Here is a 19,744-nt window from a genome sequence, read left to right as displayed (position 1 = left end):
CTGCCCCCCACCTCCAGTTGTCACAGATGCCAGAGTCAAGCTGGGCTCCTGGCCTCACTCTGGAGTGGGACCTGCCCCTGGAGAGGGCTTTAGCTGGGTGTCCCTGCTCCAAACCCAGAGTCTCCTTCCTGCTCCTCAGCAGTTTTCAGCTGCTTCCAGGAGTGACCCAGATTTGGCCTCTGAGCTCCCAGAAAGGAGGAAAAAACAACAGAAATTGGAAAGCAGAGGAAGCCTGGCAGGAAACCTGCCCCCTGCACAGCACTCACCAGTTTGTGTGCGCTCAGCACCGCTGCTGGATGGACCCTTTACCCTGCTGTGGGGTCAGGGGTGTCCCCTCCCCAGTGTGGGGTCATCCCCCCCACCCCTAATCCATCTGGGGCAGAGAGTCCTTTCTGTAAAACCCTGGAGGGTCCTCGGAGCTGTTTCCACGTCCAGCAGTGCCCATTGTGGGTGATGGGAGGGGACTTTGGTGGGCTTGGCTGGGGGGGGGGGACTGTGGTTGAGACATTGTGTATGGGGGGGAGTGGGTTCAGACAGAGCCCTGGGGAGAGAGCCTCTGCTGCCAGCTGCCAGCTCTGCCCGCAGCCACCATCCCCAGCGCCGTGCCCGCTGCGGCGTTTCGACAGTGCCACCTGGCTGCCACCTCCCGGGGCTGGGACGCTGTGGCGCTTGGCCAGAGCCCACGGGGCCTCAAGCGGCAGCCAGAGGACGTCTGAGCATCGCTGTGGCGTCGTCCGCCAGGGTGCTGGGGTCTCTGCACCCCGGGAGCCGTGCCGGGGAGCTGCGGCCGTGCCGGGTGGCCGCCTGCCGCTGCCCAGCCGCTTCCCCGAGTCATATAAGGAGATGCCGGAGCCGGCGGCGCGGAGCCGGCTGAGCATTACTCACCGGGGAGGCACATGGCGGGGGGGGGAAAGAATCAGTCCTGGACATCAGACACTTGGCCAAAGCCAAGGGTGACTCAGCTCCGGGCAAGAGGCACGGCTGGAATGAGGGGAGGGAAAGGGGGTGTGTGCCCAGGGCAGTGTAACCCCCAGAGCCCTCCCCGGGGGATGCCAGCGCCGCTGCCAGGCAGGGCGCTGGGGGTGAGCGGCGCTGGGGGCGAGCGGCGCTGGGGGCGGTGCCGCTCGGGGACCATGCACAAGGCTGCAAAATGCTGCACCCGGTGAAACAGGGGGGGGCCCCCTGCAAGGTGGGGGGCCCCCTGCAAGGTGGGGCCCCAGCCTCTCTGCTCCCCAGATTGCTGGGCAGGCTGGAGCTGGGTGTCCTCTCCCCACCCCTTTCCTTTCCGGGCTGAGGTGAGGGTGGCAGCTGAGGAAGCTGCCTTGCAGGGAATGAGCTGTTTGTGTTTGGCTGTGTGGGGTGGTTTCCATGGTGGTGGTGGGGAGCCTCATGCTGGGGGGTGCAAGTGGCAGCTGTATCCGGGGCTGGGCAACCCCTAGAATCTTGGGGGGGGGTCACCCCAAAACCTGCCAGTGCCTCCCTGCACCCCAGATCTCCCACTGCTGGCTGGGTTGTGGCTGTTACCTGCTTCCTGCAGTGGCAAGAGGTGGCCAAGTGGCTTGTGCCAGGCATATGCTGGCAAGGGGTGGGGGTGGGGAAGTGTGTTAGGGTGTGTGGGGTGATGTGGGGGACCCCTGGTGCCCCTGGAGTGTCCTGGTGCAGGGGATGGCTATATATAAACCCAGCAATATACATTATTTATACCTGTGCCTATAGAGAGAGGAAGGAACAAATCGATTTGTATTTGTTTGTGTATTGAGAGAGTTTCTTCTGCCCCAGGCTTTGCAGCTGGCAGCACTCAGGGCACCACTGAAATTCTTTGCTCTGAGGGTGGTGGAACACTGGAACAGGTTGCCCAGGGAGGTAGTGATGGAGACCTCATCCCTGGAGGCGTTCAAGGTCTGTCTTGATGGGGCTCTGAGCAACCTGCTGACTGCAGGGGGGTTGGACTGGATGACCTTTAGAGAATGATGGACCTGGAGTCCATCCAGGTTGGTCTAGGTGACCTTTAGAGAGCTCGACCTAGAGTCCATCCAGGTTGGTCTAGGTAACCTTTAGAGAGATTGACCTAGAGTCCATCCAGGTTGGTCTAGGTGACCTTTAGGGAGAGGGGGACCTAGAATTCATCCAGGTTGGTTTAAATGACCTTAGAGAGAGATGGACCTAGAGTGCCTCTAGGCTGGACTAGATGACCTTCAGGGAGACCCTTCCCACCCAACCCATTCTGTGACTATGATTTTTATTGACCCCTCTGCACATGCAGCCCCCAGGAGCTACCAGGCACCCCTAGGTACAGCCAAGGGGAGGGGATGGAGCAAACCAACTGCTGCTTCCCAGAACCCTTTTTTACTGTCACATTCCAACCCCCCCCCTGTCCCCATCCCCTCTCAGCCTTGCAGGCTGCTGTTTGCCCTGCTCAAGGTGGACCACGGAGCCCATTTATGGTGGCCTTCATTGCCTCCTGCAGCCTTTCCCCTGCCTTAACAGAAAGCAGATTGCTTTAGATGAAAACTATGCTGGGATGTTTTTCATCTGGGCAGGGCTGAAGCTCTGGAAAACATTGCAACAGCAGTGAGCCCTGGGGTGGCTCTCTGCAGTTGCTATCACCCTGCCTCTCAGGAGGTGGTGGGTGGTGCAGCTCCGAGCCGGAGCGATGCAATCTTGGGGCCTGTCAGGTTTAACTTGCTGTGGTTTCCTTGGGGGGGCCCTGGCCAGCTCGGGGCTGTTGGGTTTGGGGAGCTGCTCAAGGGTTATGAATGCAAGAGAAATCTCTGCTTGCATCTGGGTGGCACACCCCCCCCCCCCAGATCTTGGGTGGTTTCACCGTCACATGTTGTGGAGCTGCTGGTGGCTCTTGGCTGAGTCCTTCTGGGAAGGTAAAGGCAGGGGGGAAAAAAAGAGCATTGATTCTGTCCAGCTTTGAGCCCAAAGCTGACAGCTGGCTGAGGATGAGCCAGGTGGCCAAGAGGGACAACAACATCCAGGCCTGCAGGACCAGGGCAGGGATTGTCCTCCTGTGCTGTCCACTGGTGAGGCCACACCTGGAATCCTGGGTTCAGTTTTGGGGCCCTCAGTCCAGGAAGGACATTGAGGGCTGGAGCAGGTCCAGAGAAGGGCAACAAAGCTGGGGAAGGGTCTGGAGAACAGGGCTGGGGAGGAGCAGCTGAGGGAAGCTGGGGTTGTGCAGCCTGGAGAAAAGGAGGCTGAGAAGAGACCTTCTGGCTCTCCGCAACTCCCTGGAAGGTTGGAGTGAGCTGGGGTTGGTCTCTTCTCCCAAGGAAGAAGGGACAGGACAAGAAAAAATGGCCTCAAGTTTCACCAGGGGAGGTTTAGGTTGGACATGAGGAACAATTTCTGTCCTGCAAGAGTGGTCAGGCATTGGACCAGGCTGCCCAGGGCTGTGGTGGAGTCCCCATCCTTGGCAGGACTGGAAAGCTGTGGAGATGTGGTGCTGTGAGGGCCATGGTTTGGTGGTGACCTGGCAGGGCTGCCTTGATGGTTGGACTCCATGATCTGCAAGATCTCTTCCAACCCAAACAATTCCATCAGGGTTATTCTAAGGGTAAATTTCTGGCTGGGGGAGGGGGGGAACCTGTCCCATGGAGGCTCTGAGAGCAAAGCAGGCTTTGCAAGGAGCTTCTCCACCCAGTTCTTTTGTGGTTACAACAGAAATCAGGCTGGGGTGGGTAACAGCCACCCTGCTCTCGGTTTCCCTGGGCTGTTTCTGTGCCTCTGCAGCCACAAACGGTCCTGAGAAGCAAAACAACCAGAGGAGGAGCCCTCAGCACCCTGCTCACCCTTCATCCCTGGGGCTGGGCTGTGGGGTGGGTTTAGGCTACGCCTTTAAAATCAGCTGCAGATTTCGAGCAGAAAAAGTAGACAAATATAAATAACTCACTCTTGGGTGTAAAAAGGAGAACAAAAGGCTGCAAGGTCTTGCTGTGGGCGATGTGATGGTGGTGGTGAGTGGGTGCAGAAGGGGCCAGGAGGTGGCTGAACCTTTGCCTTCAATGTCAGAGCACCTTTTATGGGTGTTTGCCCGAGGACTCCGGGGGTGTCCTGGCAATGAAGGCATCAATGGAGCATCCAGGGTGGGTGAGGGAGATGTGCCTGGGGTACCCAGCTTGGTCTCCTTCACTTTTGCCCCTCTTGCTGGGCAGAGTGTTTCCTGCAAGCAGATGGGCGCTGGGTCCGGCCCGCGGTACCAAACCCCAGCTGGCATCTGCCTGCTGCCCCTCCAGTGCCACCCAAGCGCTGCCCACCTCTCCCAGCTGTTCCCTGCTCAGATCCCAGCTGCCCTCACCGTGTCGGCATCACCACGGGCCGGGGAGGCCGGGCCGTCACCCAGCGGGGTGGGCTGTGGTTGGGTGCCTCTCCCAAGCCCCTCCATGAGGAGCAGGGCAGAGCCGCTGCGGCTGCCGCCGGTCCCCGCTCGCTGCGGCCGCGTCCGAGCTTCCAGCGGGGCCGGGAGTGGAAGCTGAGGAGGTGACGTCTCTGCTCTCCCCCCGGAACGGGGAGGGGGGGTAGGGGGACGGCAAAGTTTGGCCGCCTGAACGCCGAGGGAAGATGTTTGAGCCGGCCTGACGCTCGCTTTCTGCCTCTTCCCACCCCCTCCCGCAGCTCCCAAATCTCCCTGGCCCCGTCCCGGCGACGCTGGCTGCCCCCAAGCCCTGCCAGCTCCGGGGCTGCAGCCAGCTGGAGGCAGGGGCACAGGGCAGGAAGTTTCCGAAGTTTCTACAGGCGGCAGCTCGGCCTCCCGGTCCCGTCGCCCTCCCGGCGATGCTGGGCTCTAGCAGCAGCAGCTTTGGGAGAAAGCAATTCCAAGCTGGGCTTGGGATAACGAGCTGGGAATAGGAGACGATGCCTCTTTCAGAGAGCTCCTATCTGCCGCCCGCCGCCTTTGTCCTGAGCCACGTCCTGGGCATCGCCGGCGTCCTGTACTGGAGGAGCCGGAGCAGAGAAGGTAGGGCTGGCCCCCGGGGGGGTCACTGAGGTGGCCGGAGTGCCACCAGCAAGGGCCGCGGCTTGTTCTGCCTCCCCAGGAGCCGTGGCAGCGGCGCAGGCAGGGCTGGACGTGGCCGGTGGGGAGGAGGGAGGGGAGGATGCGGTGTTGGGGATCCTCCCAGTGCCCCCGGAGGGGGGAGGAGGGCGGGGGGCAGAGGTTTTGGTGCCTAAATTTGGTCTCGTCACCCGTTCCTGGCCCGTGCTGGGGTGGGAGCATCTGGGATGGGGGGTGTCTGGCTGGGGACGAAGCTGCTTTTTGTCTCTCGGCTCAAGCCCCGCAACACGTGGCTGCTGTTCTGCCTCCTGGCTCCGGCTGCTGGCCAGGGAAGGGTTAGCCACCGGCAGGACGCGGCCCCGGCAGCTCCTTGGGAGCTGGCCGAGCAGCTGGGGCTGACCCTGCCTCAGCTTCCCAAAATAGGGCTTGCACATGACCTCTGCCTGAGGAGAGAGAGGGTTTGTCACAGGCATGTGTGATAGCTCCGGCTCCAGACAAGGATTCGGTAGCTCCTTCCCTGTCCCAGCCTCTTCTCCTGGGATTTGGTTGTTTTGATTCCTTTCTCTTTCTTTGCAGCGGGGCTTGGCCTCGCCCCTGCCTCTGCATGGGGCCTTTTCCCTCGGTCCGTGACCAATTCCCTCTTTTCTTTCACTTTTTCCATGCAAAGGAGCAGGCTCTGGGCAGCACACAGGGACTTTCCCCCAGATACTGCTTTGGGGTTGGGCTGGATGATCTCCAGAGCTCCCACAGGGACTTTCCCTGAGGTATTGCTTCAGGATCATAGAATCATGGAGTTGTCAGGGTTGAAAGGGAGCTCAAGGCTCATCCAGTCCCAACCCCCTGCCACGGGCAGGGACACCTCACAGTACAGCAGGTTGCTCAGATACTGCTTTGGGGTTGGGCTGGATGATCTCCAGAGGTCCCACAGGGACATTTCCCAAGGTATTGCTGCAGGGTATGATCTCCAGAGGTCCCTTCCCACCCCCTGCCATTCCATGGTTCTTTGGCACAGCTCCTTCCTTCCTCCCCTAAAGCTACCAGGAGAGAAACATCGCTGCCGCGTTGCGCAAACGTGCTGCGGTGCAGGGAAGCTCCTGTCACCCACTGACCCGGCCTGGCTGCAGTCCCTTCTGGTGCCACACTCTCCCCTCTCCCCTAAATTCACCTCAGTATCCAGGCAGTGTTGTGCAGTGAAGTGCTGAGCCCCATCTAGGTGGTGTTTCCCAGCAGGACTCTCTCCTCCCTGCTCCTCACGCCTCTACCACCGACCTGCTGCTGTGCCCTGCCCGAACCACAGGATGGTTTTGGTTGGAAGAGACCTTTCAGGTCATGGAGTCCAACCCAGCACTGCCAGCTCACCACTAAATGATGGCCCTCAGCACCACATCTCCACAGCTTTTTAATCCTTTCAGGGATGGGGACTCCACCACTTCCATGGGCAGCCTGGGCCAGGGCTTTTTGGGACAGAAATTGTTCCTCATGTCCAACCTAAACCTCCCTTGGTGCAACTGGAGGCCTTTTCCTCTTGTCCTGTCACTTGTTCCTTGGGAGAAGAGCCCAACCCTCACCTGGCTCCAGCCTCCTCTCAGGGAGCTGTAGAGAGCCAGAAGGTCTCCCCTCAGCCTCCTTTTCTCCAGGCTGAACACCCCCAGCTCCCTCAGCTGCTGCTCCCCAGCCCTGCTCTCCAGACCCTTCCCCAGCTTCTTTGCCCTTCTCTGGACCCCCTCCAGCTCCTCAGTGTCCTTCTTGGACTGAGGGCCCCAAAACTGAGCCCGGTATTCCAGGTGTGGCCTCACCAGTGCCCAGCACAGAAGCAAGTCCCTTGTTCTAGGGAAACCCCCTGGGGCAAGTGCTGCAAGCAGGAGAAGCCTCAATGTTTGTTTTCCTCCATCCCTCCTTCCCAGTAAAGCTCAGGTGAACCCACCCTGGGGGCACAGCATCCTGGAGGACAAGGCTCATCTTGCAGCAGCTTTTGTTGCCCTTTGATGCTCTCCCAGCTCCAGATCTCTTTTGTATCAGCCCTTCTCAGGTGTCTCTTCTATTAAGTATCTGGATGCTGGATACTTTTCCACCCCAGGTATCTCCTCTGCATTCTTCCAGGCTGAATCAGGCACCGTTTCCTCTCCCTGTTTCGAAAGGCTCTGGAGGTCCTGCCTGCTCTGCTCTCCTGTCAGGGTGCATCATGTCAGCTCCTGAGCTGGCAGCCAGCATGTTTTAAACACCTTGTGCTCCTGAGCCAGCCAGGAGCTTTCTGTGTCAGAGATTCATAGAATGGTTTGGGTTGGAAGGGACCTCAAAGATCATCCTATGGGCAGGGTACCTTCCACTGGGCCAGCTTGCTTTGGACACCTCCAGGGAGCGGGCATCCATGACCTCCCTGGGCAGCCTGCTCCAGTGTCTCACCACCCTCACTGGAAAGAATTTCTTTCCCTCTTCTTAAAAGTACCACAGTAAAATAACAACCCAGCACCTTCCCATTCTCTGTCTTGAAGGGTTCAGGGCAGAAGTGGAGGCTTTCAGTGCTGAAAGAATTTGTTTCCAGGCATGAAGCTGTGACCAACCCTCCTTCAGCACAGGGCTGCCTCTTGCTGTCTGATGTCCAGAGCCACCTTCACATTGAGCATGGGTTTGGAGATAGCATCACAGAACCACAGCCTGGTTTGGGTGGGAAGGGACCTCAAAGATCATCCAGTTCCAACCCCTCTGCCATGGACAGGGACACCCTCCCCTAGCACAGGTTGCCCAAGGTCCCATCCAAGATCTTCTCCATCACAGAGCTCCATCTGATGTCTCCAGGAGTTATGAACAGGAACAGAGAGCTTAGGAGACATTTCCAGGCTTTCTTTTTTTCCCAGCAGAAGAGGCTGAAGGAGCTGATGTGGGACACTGGAACCCCAGGCAAAGCCTGATTCCAGCTCCTCCAGCCTGGCTGGGCTCCCACCAGTGCCTGGGGCTGGACCTGGGCTTCAGCAGCAGCCCAAGGCAGGAGGAGGTGGAGGGTGATGGAGCCTGACAGCAAGTGAGGCCAATGATGATGGAGGAGAGATCCTGGGGGGAGCAGCAGTGCCTGGCTGGGCATGTTGGGAGCTGCTGGGGCCAGGCAGGCTGCCAGGGCAGAGACTGCTGCAGGCTGGCTGAGGGGGGAAATGTCTGTGCTGGGTGTTGTGGTGGGAGGGTCTTTGGCATCCAATGCCTGCAGGAGCTCTCCCAGTGACAAATGCCTGAGGGCCCTGGAGTCTGGTAACAGCTGGACTGGATGATCTTTAAGGTCTTCTCCAGCCTAAACAATTCCATGAGTCTGTGTAGCAATTTTTCTTCTGGCTAGGCTGATGGCTCTGGTTTGGGAATGCTGGAAACCAGCTCAGGGGCAGGATGGTTGTCCCCATTCCCCCCTCTACCTGGGGATCCAGCAACAGTGGGAAACCCTCAAACACCATCTTCCCCTTGGGTAGCCACCTCTGCTCCTTGCTGCTTCTGGCCCCTCCAGGTGGGATTTATCCTGCTGGAGGCAGAGCAGGCAGTACCCCAGTTCCTGTGGGGTTACTGGGAATGGGATGGTCTGTGCCCCTGTGTGCAGCGGGGGGGATAGGAGGTGGTGAGGGAATGAAGCAGCATGCATGGTCCTGCAGGGCTTTGGGGGCTGTGCAGTTGAAGCCTGTTCCTTGCCTGCACTGGGGAGGAGCTGGGGCAGGTCCTGGAGCACTCTGAGGGTGTCCCACAGTGATGCAGGCTCTGCCTGGGATCCAGGGAAGGGGCCAGCATGGCTGTGGCTCAGCTGGCCTCAGGTTGGGTTGTTGCTTGCTTCATCCAGGTTTTCATCTCTGTGAGTCTCACAGAGAAAGCAGCACCCCAGAGGCACTTTGCAGCTGGAAGCATCTCCCATGGCCTCAGAGGGGCTGGAAACTGTCCCCTCTGTCATTGTCACCGGTGTGCTCTGTGCCCTGGGTGCAGGGGGACCCAAGGCTCCGTGGTCAGCCTCTCCTGCCCTCACCCAACTCTGGCACATCTTCAGAGTGCTGCAGGTTCCCTCTGGCCATGCCCCAGCTGTGCCATTGCCTCTGCTCACTGTCCCTGGCTGGTGACAGGGTGGCTCTTGGTGGCTAGGGCCAGCGAACAGAGGGTTGGGGATGGGAGGGGAGAAGGTTGCAACAAGTTGCTTTTATCAGGATGACTCTAGGAAAGATTAGCCAGGGAGAGATAAGCTTGCAATGCCCTGCCATCATTAGTAAGCAGTAGTGGGCATTACGATTAGCTCAGACAATAGCACCGGGTGGGGAGGTGGCAGCTGGTCAGAGCCCAGGAACCACCCAAGGGTGCTGAGCTGCAGCCAAAAAAAGAGCCCCAAAAGGAGGAAAACTCCCCGGGTTTGCAGGAGATGGGAAGAGGGAGCGTGCCGAGGAGCTGCTGGCCTGCGGGCACCCCCCGGATCGGGCACCGGAGGTGCCCAGCTGCAGCCTTTCCGTGTGGGACTCGGTGACGCGACCCTGTCCCCGCCTGCTCCCGGCCATGCTCGGGGCCCGGCTGCTGCCGTCCCCCGCCTGCAGCCGGCCTCCTCTCGCCCTCCCGGCCGGGCTTTTGCCGGCAGAAGGTCTGCAGAGGGATTATATTTAGAAGAAAAGGAAGAGAGGTGGTGATAAGGAGGCCTCCCTGTTATCTCCCCGCGTGCCAAGCCCGGCTGTGACCTGCTCCCAGCTCCCGCGTTTGGGACTTGGGAAATGGTTTGGGAAGAAGCTACTGGCGGCAGGCAGGCAGGAGGGAGCGGAGAGAACAGCCTGGCATTGTCCCTCCCGTGCCCGGTGCAATTAACTGGAAAACAAGAAGAGGGGAAAACAAGCCAAGAGGCTGCTGGCAGGGCAGTGCCCAGCGCCGTGGGGTGAGCCTGTGCCTGCACCCTGCTCTGCGCCCTGCGCCGCGCCGCTCGCTTGGCTGCCAGGAGGGAGCAGCTCTGCCCTTCCTGGCTGGGAGCTCTCTGAGCAGCTTGGGACCGTGGAGGATTCCGCTGGCAGCCCGGGGAGCAGGGCACAGCAGGCGGCGGTGGGTCCGGCGGCCAGGGCCCGGAGGAGGACCGGGGGCCGGTGCCCGCGCCGGGGGTGACAGGGTAGGAAGTGGCGCGGTGGGAGGAGCTGCGGGCAAGAAGTCACCCGGAGGAGTCCCCCAGCCACTCGGGCCGAGGCTGCTGAACGGCTGGTGCCCCTTGCAGAAGACCCTTCCTCAGGAACTGGCGGAAGGGTCACCCCAGGAGGCCTTTCCCCAGCGCTGTGCCAGGAGCTGGCGCTGCCCATGCCGGGCGATGGAGAGGAGAGCTCCGCCCGGGGACAGGAGGCGGCTCAGCGCCTGCCTGGTGTGCCGGATGTGCTGCATCGGTTAGTACCAGCTCTGCCCAGCACCCACCCTGCCCCCGGGGGTGGCTCCCGCTTTGCCCACCCCCGGCGAGTGCTGCGGTTGGGAAGGGACCTGGCGCCGCCGCGCTGGGTGGGTCGGGGCAAGGGAAGGTCCCCACGGAGCACGTGGGGGTGACACAGCTGCGGCCGGCGGTGCCAGGCGGCAGCTCCGTGCCCGGGCTGCGTCGGCCCGGCAAAGCTGTGCCGAGGCCGGGGCCTGGCGGGGTGGGGAGCTCGGGTGGCTGTGGCTCAGCCACGGAGGGGTTGGTGGCCCCTGGTTGTGTGCCTTGGCCTGGGGCCCGAGCGGGGCGCAGGGAGGGGACCTGCCGCTGGCCTTGCCGCCTGTGCCGCTGCTTTCGGATGGGGGAAGCTGTGGGGAGGAGGAAGGATGTGCGATGGTGCTTTCAAATCTGCACGGGCTGAGGCTTGGGGAGGTTCTCCTGAGGGCTTGGCTGCTGCAGGTCCCCCTCCCAGTGACTCCTGGCTCAGCCTGGGAAGGCAGCTGTGGGGCAGTCTGGGCAGGACAAGCAGCCTGGGCTGGGAGGCGTTGGGTTTGCCAGATCGAGAGGTGCTGCTGCCCACGGCTGGTGGCTTGGGATGTCAAAGGGGTGTCCTGGGAGGGTGTCTTGGGCTAGGGGGGCTCATCCTGTCCCATCCTGTCCCAGGACCCCCAGGGCTGGATGTGGGGCAGCGCTTGGCAGCTTGGGCTCACATGGGTTGGAATTGAGGCACCCAGGAGATGCCATTTGGCACAGGGTTCACTTGAGCCCTCCTTGCTGCCTGGATATGGGGAAGTAGGGGCTGAGTGGGACCCCCTTGCACCCCACAGGACCCTCCAGTGGTGTGGTGCCACCCCATGCCCTCTCCTTTCACCTTAGTTGTGTTTCATATGTCATTGTTTGTGCCTAGAGCAACCTGCCAACAGCTCCCCCAGTCCCACATCCCAGCTTGGCATCACCACAGATCTCCCATCCCATCCCCCCTCAGTGGGTTCCCTCGGGACTGGGACCCCCTGGCACCCCCTGGGGATGACATCCACGTTGTATCCCGCCAGCATTCCAAGTTCCCAGGCAAGGGCAGCTGAGCTGTGGGACAGAAATAAACCTTCAATCCTGACAATCCAATGAACCAAAAATACAGCAGCAGAATAAGCTGCTAATTGCACAGGCTGCTGGTGCCCAGCACAGGCTTGGCATGGGACATCTGTAGGGCTTATATAATGTGCTCAAACCTTCCTGGAGCAGGCAGGGGAGGGGGGACACCCTCCTAAAACAAGGTGGGGGTGTGGGTGTTGAGCAGACCTCACCTCTCTCCCTGCACTGTATCCAGGAGGCACAGAGGGAACCAGAGAAGAGCCCACAGAGGGGGCTTTAGAGGAGATACTAGGAAGAAGTTCTTCACTGTGAGGGTGGTAGGACACAGGGATGGGTTGCCCAGAGCAGCTGTGCATGCCTCATCCATGGAAGTGTTTTAAGACCAGGCTGGATATGGTTCTGACCAACCTGGGGTGTCCCTGTTCAGGGCAAGGGGTTGGAACTGGATGATCTTTAAGGTCCCTTCCTACTCCAGCCAGTCTGTGACCCCATGACCCCATTTTGGGGGCTCAAGTTGTCACTGCCAGCTGCAGCCATGACTCATCCCAGTCCCCCACACTGCTTTTAAGTTCAATACTACCATCCCTTCCCCCCAAAAAAAGAGTAGGGAGTTTTGTTCTGGCTGTGGGGATGCTTCTACCTCCCAGCCCCGTGAAGGGCCCCATCCTGCACCAGCCCTTGAATAAGCAGCTTCTGTTCTGCTGCTTGGCTGTAGGATGGGTCCAGTGGTCCTGGCACTTGCTGGTGATTCCTCTTTGTCTCCTCTGTTCATTTCAAAGTCATTTGGAGTTTCTGCATGAGAGGCACTGACCCAGAGCTGCTTTTGTCTTCTTTTGACAGATGAACGGGACAGAGTCCAAAAGAAAACCTTCACTAAATGGGTCAACAAACACTTGATGAAGGTAAGAGTCCCACAGTTGATGATGGAGCTGCTCCAGCTCTCCTGCCTCAGGACAGGCAGACAAGTGCCTTTTCCCCCCACCCCCCTTCCTGTTTTAACATGTTTCTCAATTTAGTTCTGTACCTGGGGGGGTTTCTGTTGGGCTGGGATGCTGGGGGGAGATGTGTTTGTCCCCAGGAGATGGTAGCAGAGGGAATGTGCTGGGGCCTTTGGAGGGCACTGTGGCATCACCATCCTTGCATTTGCCTCCTCAGCTCTTGCCAGTGAGCATTCTGCCTCCTCCTCCGTGGGGGCTGGGGGCAGCTGGGGTGATGGAGAGGATGCCAGCAGGGGGCTGCTCCCTCCTTGTGCTCCCCCTCCCCAGGGCAAAAGGGGCTTTGGAGGCCTTTCTGGGGCTCTCCTCGTGGAGAGGAGCCCCATAATGTGCCAGGGGAGATGGTTTGTGGTAGCTGAGTCAGATTAACATTGCATCACAAGCTGGCTGCTCCTCCTCTTGGTAGATGCCAGGGGGGGTTCTAATGAATTCTTCATTTGCTAAAGGGAAAAAGAAGGAGGAAGAAAAAGAAGTTGTTTGGACAGGAGGTGTCACAGAACAGCTGTTTCCCTGCCAGCTTTGCAAACCTCCTTTAACAAAGGAGGAGGAGGGAAAAAAACAACCCAAACCCAAAACAGCAGAAGCCTTGAGGCTGCTGAAGGGAAACATCTGGGGATTTGCAGCCCAGTCCAAGCCCTGGCCAGGCTCTGGGGGTCTGGGGAAAGAGCAGGGCCAGGGTTTGTGTGTGGTCACCCTGCTCTCACAGTCCCCCTGCCCCACAGGGACCTGCTCTGCTCCCAGATGGCAGCAAGTGCTGTGGTTTGGGATGCTCTAGGGTGGTGTAAACGATTCTCAGGGCTGAGCTCCTCTTTCTGCAGAGCTCTGGGGCTGCCTGGAGTCCAAAACGGTTTCACACTTTGGTTTGGGGAGTGAAATTGGCAGCAGGTTCTGCCAGGTCTTTTGGCATAGAGGAAGCTGCTTTTCCTTACTGATGGTTCTGGATGGTTCCTTGGTCCTTGCTGCTTCTGGCCCCTCCATGGGGGAGGCCCTCTGCTGAGGGCAGAGCAGGCAGCATCCCAGCTCCTTTGGGATCCCTGTTACTGGGAATGGGATGGGCTGTGCCCCTGTGTGCTGGGGGGGGATAGGAGGTAGTGAGGGAATGAAGCAGCATGCATGGTCCTGTGCAGTTGAAGCCTGTTCCTTGCTTGCACTGGGGAGGAGCTGGGGCAGGTGCTGGAGCACTCTGAGGATGTCCCCCAGTGATGCAGGCTCTGCCTGGGCAGGGAAGGGGCCAGCATGGCTGTGGCTCAGCTGGCCTCAGGCTGGGGGGTTGCTTGCCTCCTCCAGGTTTTCACCTCTGGATGGATGGAAATGGGATGGGAGGGAGATGCCTGCTTGCAGGCACCACTGTGCAGCCCTGCAGCCAGCACAGGAGGCTGAGGGGCTCCAATGAGCCAAAGCTTTTCCCCTCCCCACCCCTCCCCAGGTGCGGAAGCACATCAACGACCTCTACGAAGACCTTCGAGATGGCCACAACCTCATCTCCCTCCTGGAGGTGCTGTCAGGGGTGAAGCTGGTAAGTGCTCCAGGCTGGGCAGTGATGCTGCTGTGTCCCCCCCCAACCCAAACTCCAAGCCCCCTCTGTCCTCCTCCCTGCTCCCCTCTGCTGCCAGCCATCAGCTGTCGTTTCTCATGCCATGGGTTTGTTCTCAGGTGTCTGTTGCCATTTCTTTATTACCATTATTGGTTCTCCTTGTTGTGGCTTTTATTTGATTTATTTCCACTCAGAGCCCTGTTCTCCAGGCTGGTCTCTTGGATACCACCAAAACATGTGATTAAAGCCTGCTGGCTCTCATGGTCCCCTAGGCAGAGCCCTCTGTTTGAAGGCTGCCACAGAATCACACAGTGATAGGGGCTGGAAGGGCCCCCTGGAGATCACAGAATCATTAAGGTTGGAAAAGACCTCCAAGATCTGGTCCAACCTTCTGCCCAACACCTCCCTGACCACTAGAGCCACATCTACTCATTGTTTTTTGAACACCCCTCCCTGGGCAGCCTGTTCCAATCCCTGACCACTCCTGCAGGAAAGAAATTCTTCCCAGCCTCCAGCCTCGCCCTCCCCTGGCACAGCTTGAGGCTAGAGGCCATTCCCTCTTGTCCTGTCGCTTGGGAGAAGTAGATCATCAGGTCCAAGCCCCTGCCAGAGCAGCTTCCACAGGATGGGATTGGGGTGGCTGCAGAGATGGAGCCCCCAGCACCTCTCTGGGCACTTGCCTTCACCTTCTAGACTTGGCTCCTTGATTCAAACAAGAGCTCAGAGTGGCTTTGGCCAAAATGGGTCCTGTGCCCATGTGCCCCAAAGTGTAGCACAGATTTGAGATTCCTGTTCCCTTCCTGGCTCCTGCCCAAGCTGGGTTTGGGGCAGTTGGTGCCATGCAAACCTCTTCCTGCATCCTGGGCATCACAGAATCGTTTTGGTTGGCAAAGCCCTTCAAGATGCCCCACTCCAACCATTCCCGAGCTCTGCCAAGGCTGGTGCTAAACCCTGGCCCTCAGCACCACAAGCATTATAGAGTCCCCCTCCTTCCTCTTTCCTCCTCCTTCTCAGACTTGACACATTCACTCAGCTCTGGGAAGATCCCAGTTGCTGTCACAGGGTAGCACAGCAGGAATTATTTTAGCACTCCCCTAAAATAGGATCTGGGCAAAGGCCTCCCAGCTTTACCTCCCTTCCCCTCTGGAGATGCCAGCTCAGGGGTTTTGTGTGGGGGCTGAAAACTTGGATCAAGCTACTTGTGATCCAGGCAGCTGCCTTCTCTTTGGCTTCCAAAGCCAGTGGGAAATCCCTGTGCTGGAGCCCAGGGACTCATGGATCCACAGAATGGTTTTGAGTTGGAAGGGACCTCAGAGACCATCCCCTTCCAGCCCCCCTGCCCCGGGCCAGGCCCCTTCCCCTGGAGCAGGCTGCTCGAGGCTCCGGCTGCCTTCCTCCTCCTCTCTCTCTTGGTTTTTTTTTTTCCCTTTGACCTGGGTCTTGCATTTTTGGTTTCCACTCTGTCTCCCTGTTGTGTCACCCTCCTGTCACCACTGTCCCTCCCATCCTCGTTAGCCAGTCGAGCCTCCAGCTCAGAGGAGCCTCCGCCTGGTGAGAGCACCGGCCTGGTGCCGCGCGAGCAGCGAGGAGCGGGAGGAGGAAGATGATGATGATGAAGAAGTAGGTTGAGCCTGGCCCGGCCACAGCCTTGTCCCTGGTGGCCACTGGAGTGCCGACAGATAGTCCAGAGCAGCCCAGCGCCACTGGCAGCTGCCACCTTCCCTTCTCCGCGGTCTGAGCCGGGTTAAAACCCACCCGAGGCGGTGGCCCCGAGCCGGGGGTCTGCGGAGGGGAGGCTGCAAGAGCGGAGAGCCAGCAGAGGGCTCATCCCTGGGCTGTGCTCCCCCCAGCTGGACCATCTGGGCGTGCACTGCAGTGCCAGCCAGCAGCCAGGGCACGCCACCCACCTGCTGTGCCAGCATGGGGACCCTCCACGGGGCGGGAGGGGACAGGGCCGGATCCTGCACGCTGCTCCCGTGGGGGCTGCTGCTCACCTTGCACTGCATGGACAGGCTCTGGGCACAGGCACCTGCTGGGGGGGCTGCTGACACTGTGGGGGCTGGGGTGTGACCAGCAACCTCCTGCATGTCAGGGTTACCCCAGCTGAGGGTTACCCTGAAGGGGCTGGGCCCCAAAACCTTGCTCAGGTGTCAGAGGAGCTGTGTTTGCCTGGGGCTCTGGGTGAGCCTCCCCTTGAGCAAGGTCTCAGCTCCCACCTGGAGCAGTGCAGGAGGAGCTGGGGCTCCCCTTGCAGGGGCAGCTCTTCCCCATCAAAGTGGGGAAGGAAGGTGGCTCAGAGTACTTGGGGTGTCCTAGCAGTTAAGAGCATCCTGGTGATGCCTTCTGTTGAGGTTAGGATCAGGACTTGGGTGTTGATCGTCCTCCTGATTCAAAGCAGACCCAGCATCCAGACCCTTCCCTGGGCAGAGCTCAGCCTCTGGGTACCTCAGAATGTGCCCCTCCTGCAGCAGCCACGATGAGCACAGCCCTGGCATCTCATTGCCCTCTTCTCCAAGGGTTCAGAGATGGTTTCTGGAGCTGCAGTCCCATGCCAGAGGAGCTGAGCCAGCTCTGCAGGGGCTGACAGTGAGGTTGGAGTTTCTCTGCCATCAGTGGGGACCTGCAGCCAGTCCCTGCCTGTGTCCCCACATCCTGGCATGGAGCAGACCTCTCTCTGCTTCCACCTGGATGAGATGGATGCTGAACCCACTTGAGTCAGTCCCTCTTTGTTGAGCCCTCTGCACCTTGTCTGGCTGATCACAGAGTTGCTTTGGTTGTGAAGGACCTTGAAGGTCATCAATCCCCTCATGGGGTGGGTGAGAGCCTGCCCTGGGATCTTGGAGGCTGAGCCAGGCTGAGCTTGGACACAGGCTCTTGGGGTCTCAGAGGGGCTGAGACCTCAGGGCCTTCCTGCCTCCCATCAGGCTCCTGTGGAGCAGTGATTTGATTCACCTCCCGAGCAAGAAGACAGAGCAGGGGCTGCGGAGCGCACCGTGGGGGTGACGCAGCGCTGAGCGCGGGGGGCTGCTGCAGGCAGCTCCAGGGGCACGGGGTGGGGGGGGGCTGTGCATGTGGGGTGCTCCTGCCCTGGGCAGCCTGACCTGAGCTTGACCTGAAGCTGCCACCTCTGCCTTGCAGCCGCGGGAGAAGGGTCGGATGCGCTTCCACCGGCTGCAGAACGTGCAGATCGCTCTGGACTTCCTCAAGCAGCGGCAGGTGAGGGCTGAGCTGGGCTGCTCCAGGGGCAGGGCTGCCTCAGTCCTGCTTCCTTCTCCTGGGCAGGGCTTGGGAAGGGGAGAATCATGGAATCATTAAGGTTGGAAAAGGCCTCTAAGCTCATCAAGCCCGACCAGCAGCCCAGCACCACCATGGCCACAGGTTTCTTCAGCACCTCCAGGGATGGGGACTCCACCACCCCCCTGGGCAGCCTGTGCCATGCCTCTTGCAGGAAAGAAATGGTTCCTAATATCCAACCTAAACCTCCCCTGGTGCAGCTTGAGGCTACTTGAAGCCATTTCCTCTCATCATAGAGGAGTGCTGGGAAGCAGCAGCAGCATCCCAGCTGTGGTGCTCCTGCCTCTGTGGTGCTGGTTGTGGACAGCTGTCAGAGGACTTTCCCCTGGAGGTGTTGTGCACTCTCAGAACCACTCAAGCAGCACAAAAAAACAGGATCAAAAGGAGGGGCCAGACTCCAGCTCTGGGAAGGGGTTTGCAAATGTCACTTCTGTGCCCCAAAAGCCTCACTTGGGGCTCCCTGGCAGATCCCAGTGGTTGCTGTGGCACCTCTGTACCTCCCCACCAGCTCTGGGGGCTTCTGCCCAGCCTCAGTCATGGCCTTGGTGCTGGCACAGCTGGGTGCCTCTTTGTGTGGCATCACCCCTCTGGATGGCAGTAGGGGCATCTTGTCCCCCTGGGCTCCATCACCCTTCAGCTTTTGGGGGACACCACCAGATTTGTGGGAGGTGCTGGCCTCACAGTGCTTGTGCAGCTGGCAGGGAGCAGGCATCTCCCACCCCTCCCAGGGCAGATCCTTCCTGGAGCAGTGGGATGCATCCCAAGACTTGTTGAGTGTGCAGGTGAAAGCCCTGCAGCCCCAGGGCCAGGTGTCCTGCTCTACCTGCTGGGTCAGGCCTCCTCACCATGATGCCCCCAGGTAATGCTGAGAGGATGATGAATTGTACCACTTCATGCTGAAGCAGAAACCTTTTCCCCTCTGCTGGCCTCAGGGCACTGAATCAGTCTGAGCCTGTGGCCCACTCCAGGGAGGCTGAGCCAGTTCCAGCCCCCCCTTCTCCCCCATCACCCCTTGATAGAGACATTTTGCCAGGGGCTCTTGGGAGCTTGTTTCTCTAGCTGCATGAAGCAGCTTTTCCCTTTGAAGCCTGGTGACATGGTGGCAGCTGCTCTGCTGGGGTGTCTCACCTCACACACTCCTGCCAGAGACTGCTCATGGGGTCCTGTTGAGTGCTGGGGAGCAGGGAGTGCAGGAGAAGAGTCCAAAACAGGTGGCAGCTCCTGGGAAGGGTGCTGGAAGGAGAGCAGGGCAGCACCAATCTGGTTTGCATCTGGCCAGGATCACAGAATGGCAGAATGGGAGGGGTTGGAAGGGACCTCTGGAGATCACCCACTCCAACCCCCCTGCCAGGGCAGGTCACACAGCAACACATCCAGGTGGGTCTTGAAAGTCTCCAGAGGAGACTCCACAGCCTCCCTGGGCAGCCTGCTCCAGGGCTCAAGCACTCTCCTACCAAAGCTTCTCCTCATGTTCTGATGGAACCTCCTGGGTTCCAATCTGTGCCCACTGCCCTTTGTGCTGTCACTGGGCACTGCTGGAAGGAGTCTGGCCTCCTCCTCTTGCCCCTTATCCTTTAGCTGATGCTGAGCATTGCTCAGATCCCCTCTGGGGCTGCTCTTCTCCAGGCTCCACACCCCCAGGGCTCTCAGCCTTTCCCCCTCACAGAGCTGCTCCAGGGCCCTCAGCATCCTCAGAGCCTCCACTGAATTCTCTCTGCAGCAGTTTCCTGTCTTGAACTGGGGATGCCAGAAGGAGACACAATGCTCCAGATGTCCAGAGTGCTTGGGGTGACCTTGGGGACAGCTTGGTGGGGGACACTGGCTGGCTGTGGGTGAAGCTGCTGGGGAGCTCTGACCCTGTTGCTTCTCTTGCAGGTGAAGCTGGTGAACATCCGCAACGATGACATCACAGATGGCAACCCCAAGCTCACCCTGGGGCTCATCTGGACCATCATCCTCCACTTCCAGGTAGGTGATGAGCTTCTGGCTGAAGGGCACGGGGTGGGCAGCAGGAGCAGGTGGTCTCCACGGGGTGCTGGCATCTGGCTCTCCGCACATCTCGTGGCGGTGCCAGCAGGCAGCTGTGCTCTGGAGGGTCAGCAGTGTGGTGGAGACCAGTGGCAGGCAGCAGCAACTCCCTGTCCTCATCCTTTACTTAATGAAGCCATTAATGATGGGCTCTGTGTGGTGGCCTCCTGCTTGGCACTGGGGTTGTTGGTGGTGGCTGATTGCTCTGATGAAGTCTCTGGAGGAGAAGGGCAGGTTGAGACTGGAGAGTAGGAAGAAATTCTTGCCAGTGAGGCTGGGGAGACTCTGGCACAGGTTGCCCAGGGAGGCTGTGGCTGCCTCCTCCCTGGAGGTGTTCAAGGCCAGGTTGGATGAGGCCTGGAGCAACTTGGGCTGGTGGGAGGGGACCCTGCCCGTGGCAGGGGCTTTGGAACTGGAGG

The 19,744-nt window shown here is 59.6% G+C and overlaps 1 protein-coding gene across 9 annotated transcripts in view; it reads left to right on the top strand.

The window, feature by feature from the left end:
• MACF1 (microtubule actin crosslinking factor 1) overlaps positions 1-19,744 on the top strand; it is a 176,916-nt gene that overhangs the window by 29,205 nt on the left and 127,967 nt on the right. For 7 of the 9 annotated variants that reach the window (XM_054170416.1, XM_054170417.1, XM_054170406.1 and 4 more), the window contains 4 exons: positions 12,315-12,376; positions 13,896-13,985; positions 17,142-17,219; positions 19,173-19,265. In XM_054170416.1, the coding sequence (XP_054026391.1) occupies positions 12,315-12,376; positions 13,896-13,985; positions 17,142-17,219; positions 19,173-19,265 (323 nt within the window). Of the gene's footprint in view, positions 1-4,707; positions 4,964-10,253; positions 10,363-12,314; positions 12,377-13,895; positions 13,986-17,141; positions 17,220-19,172; positions 19,266-19,744 lie in introns of those variants that run through there. The other 2 variants (XM_054170407.1, XM_054170409.1) reach the window with 2 other exon arrangements.

Source organism: Dryobates pubescens, chromosome 20, assembly GCF_014839835.1.
Source record: "Dryobates pubescens isolate bDryPub1 chromosome 20, bDryPub1.pri, whole genome shotgun sequence".
In the NCBI taxonomy this organism is placed as follows: Eukaryota; Metazoa; Chordata; class Aves; order Piciformes; family Picidae; genus Dryobates; species Dryobates pubescens.
The sequence above is the reverse complement of the archived record's forward strand: the minus strand, read 5'-3'. Positions and strand labels throughout refer to the sequence as shown.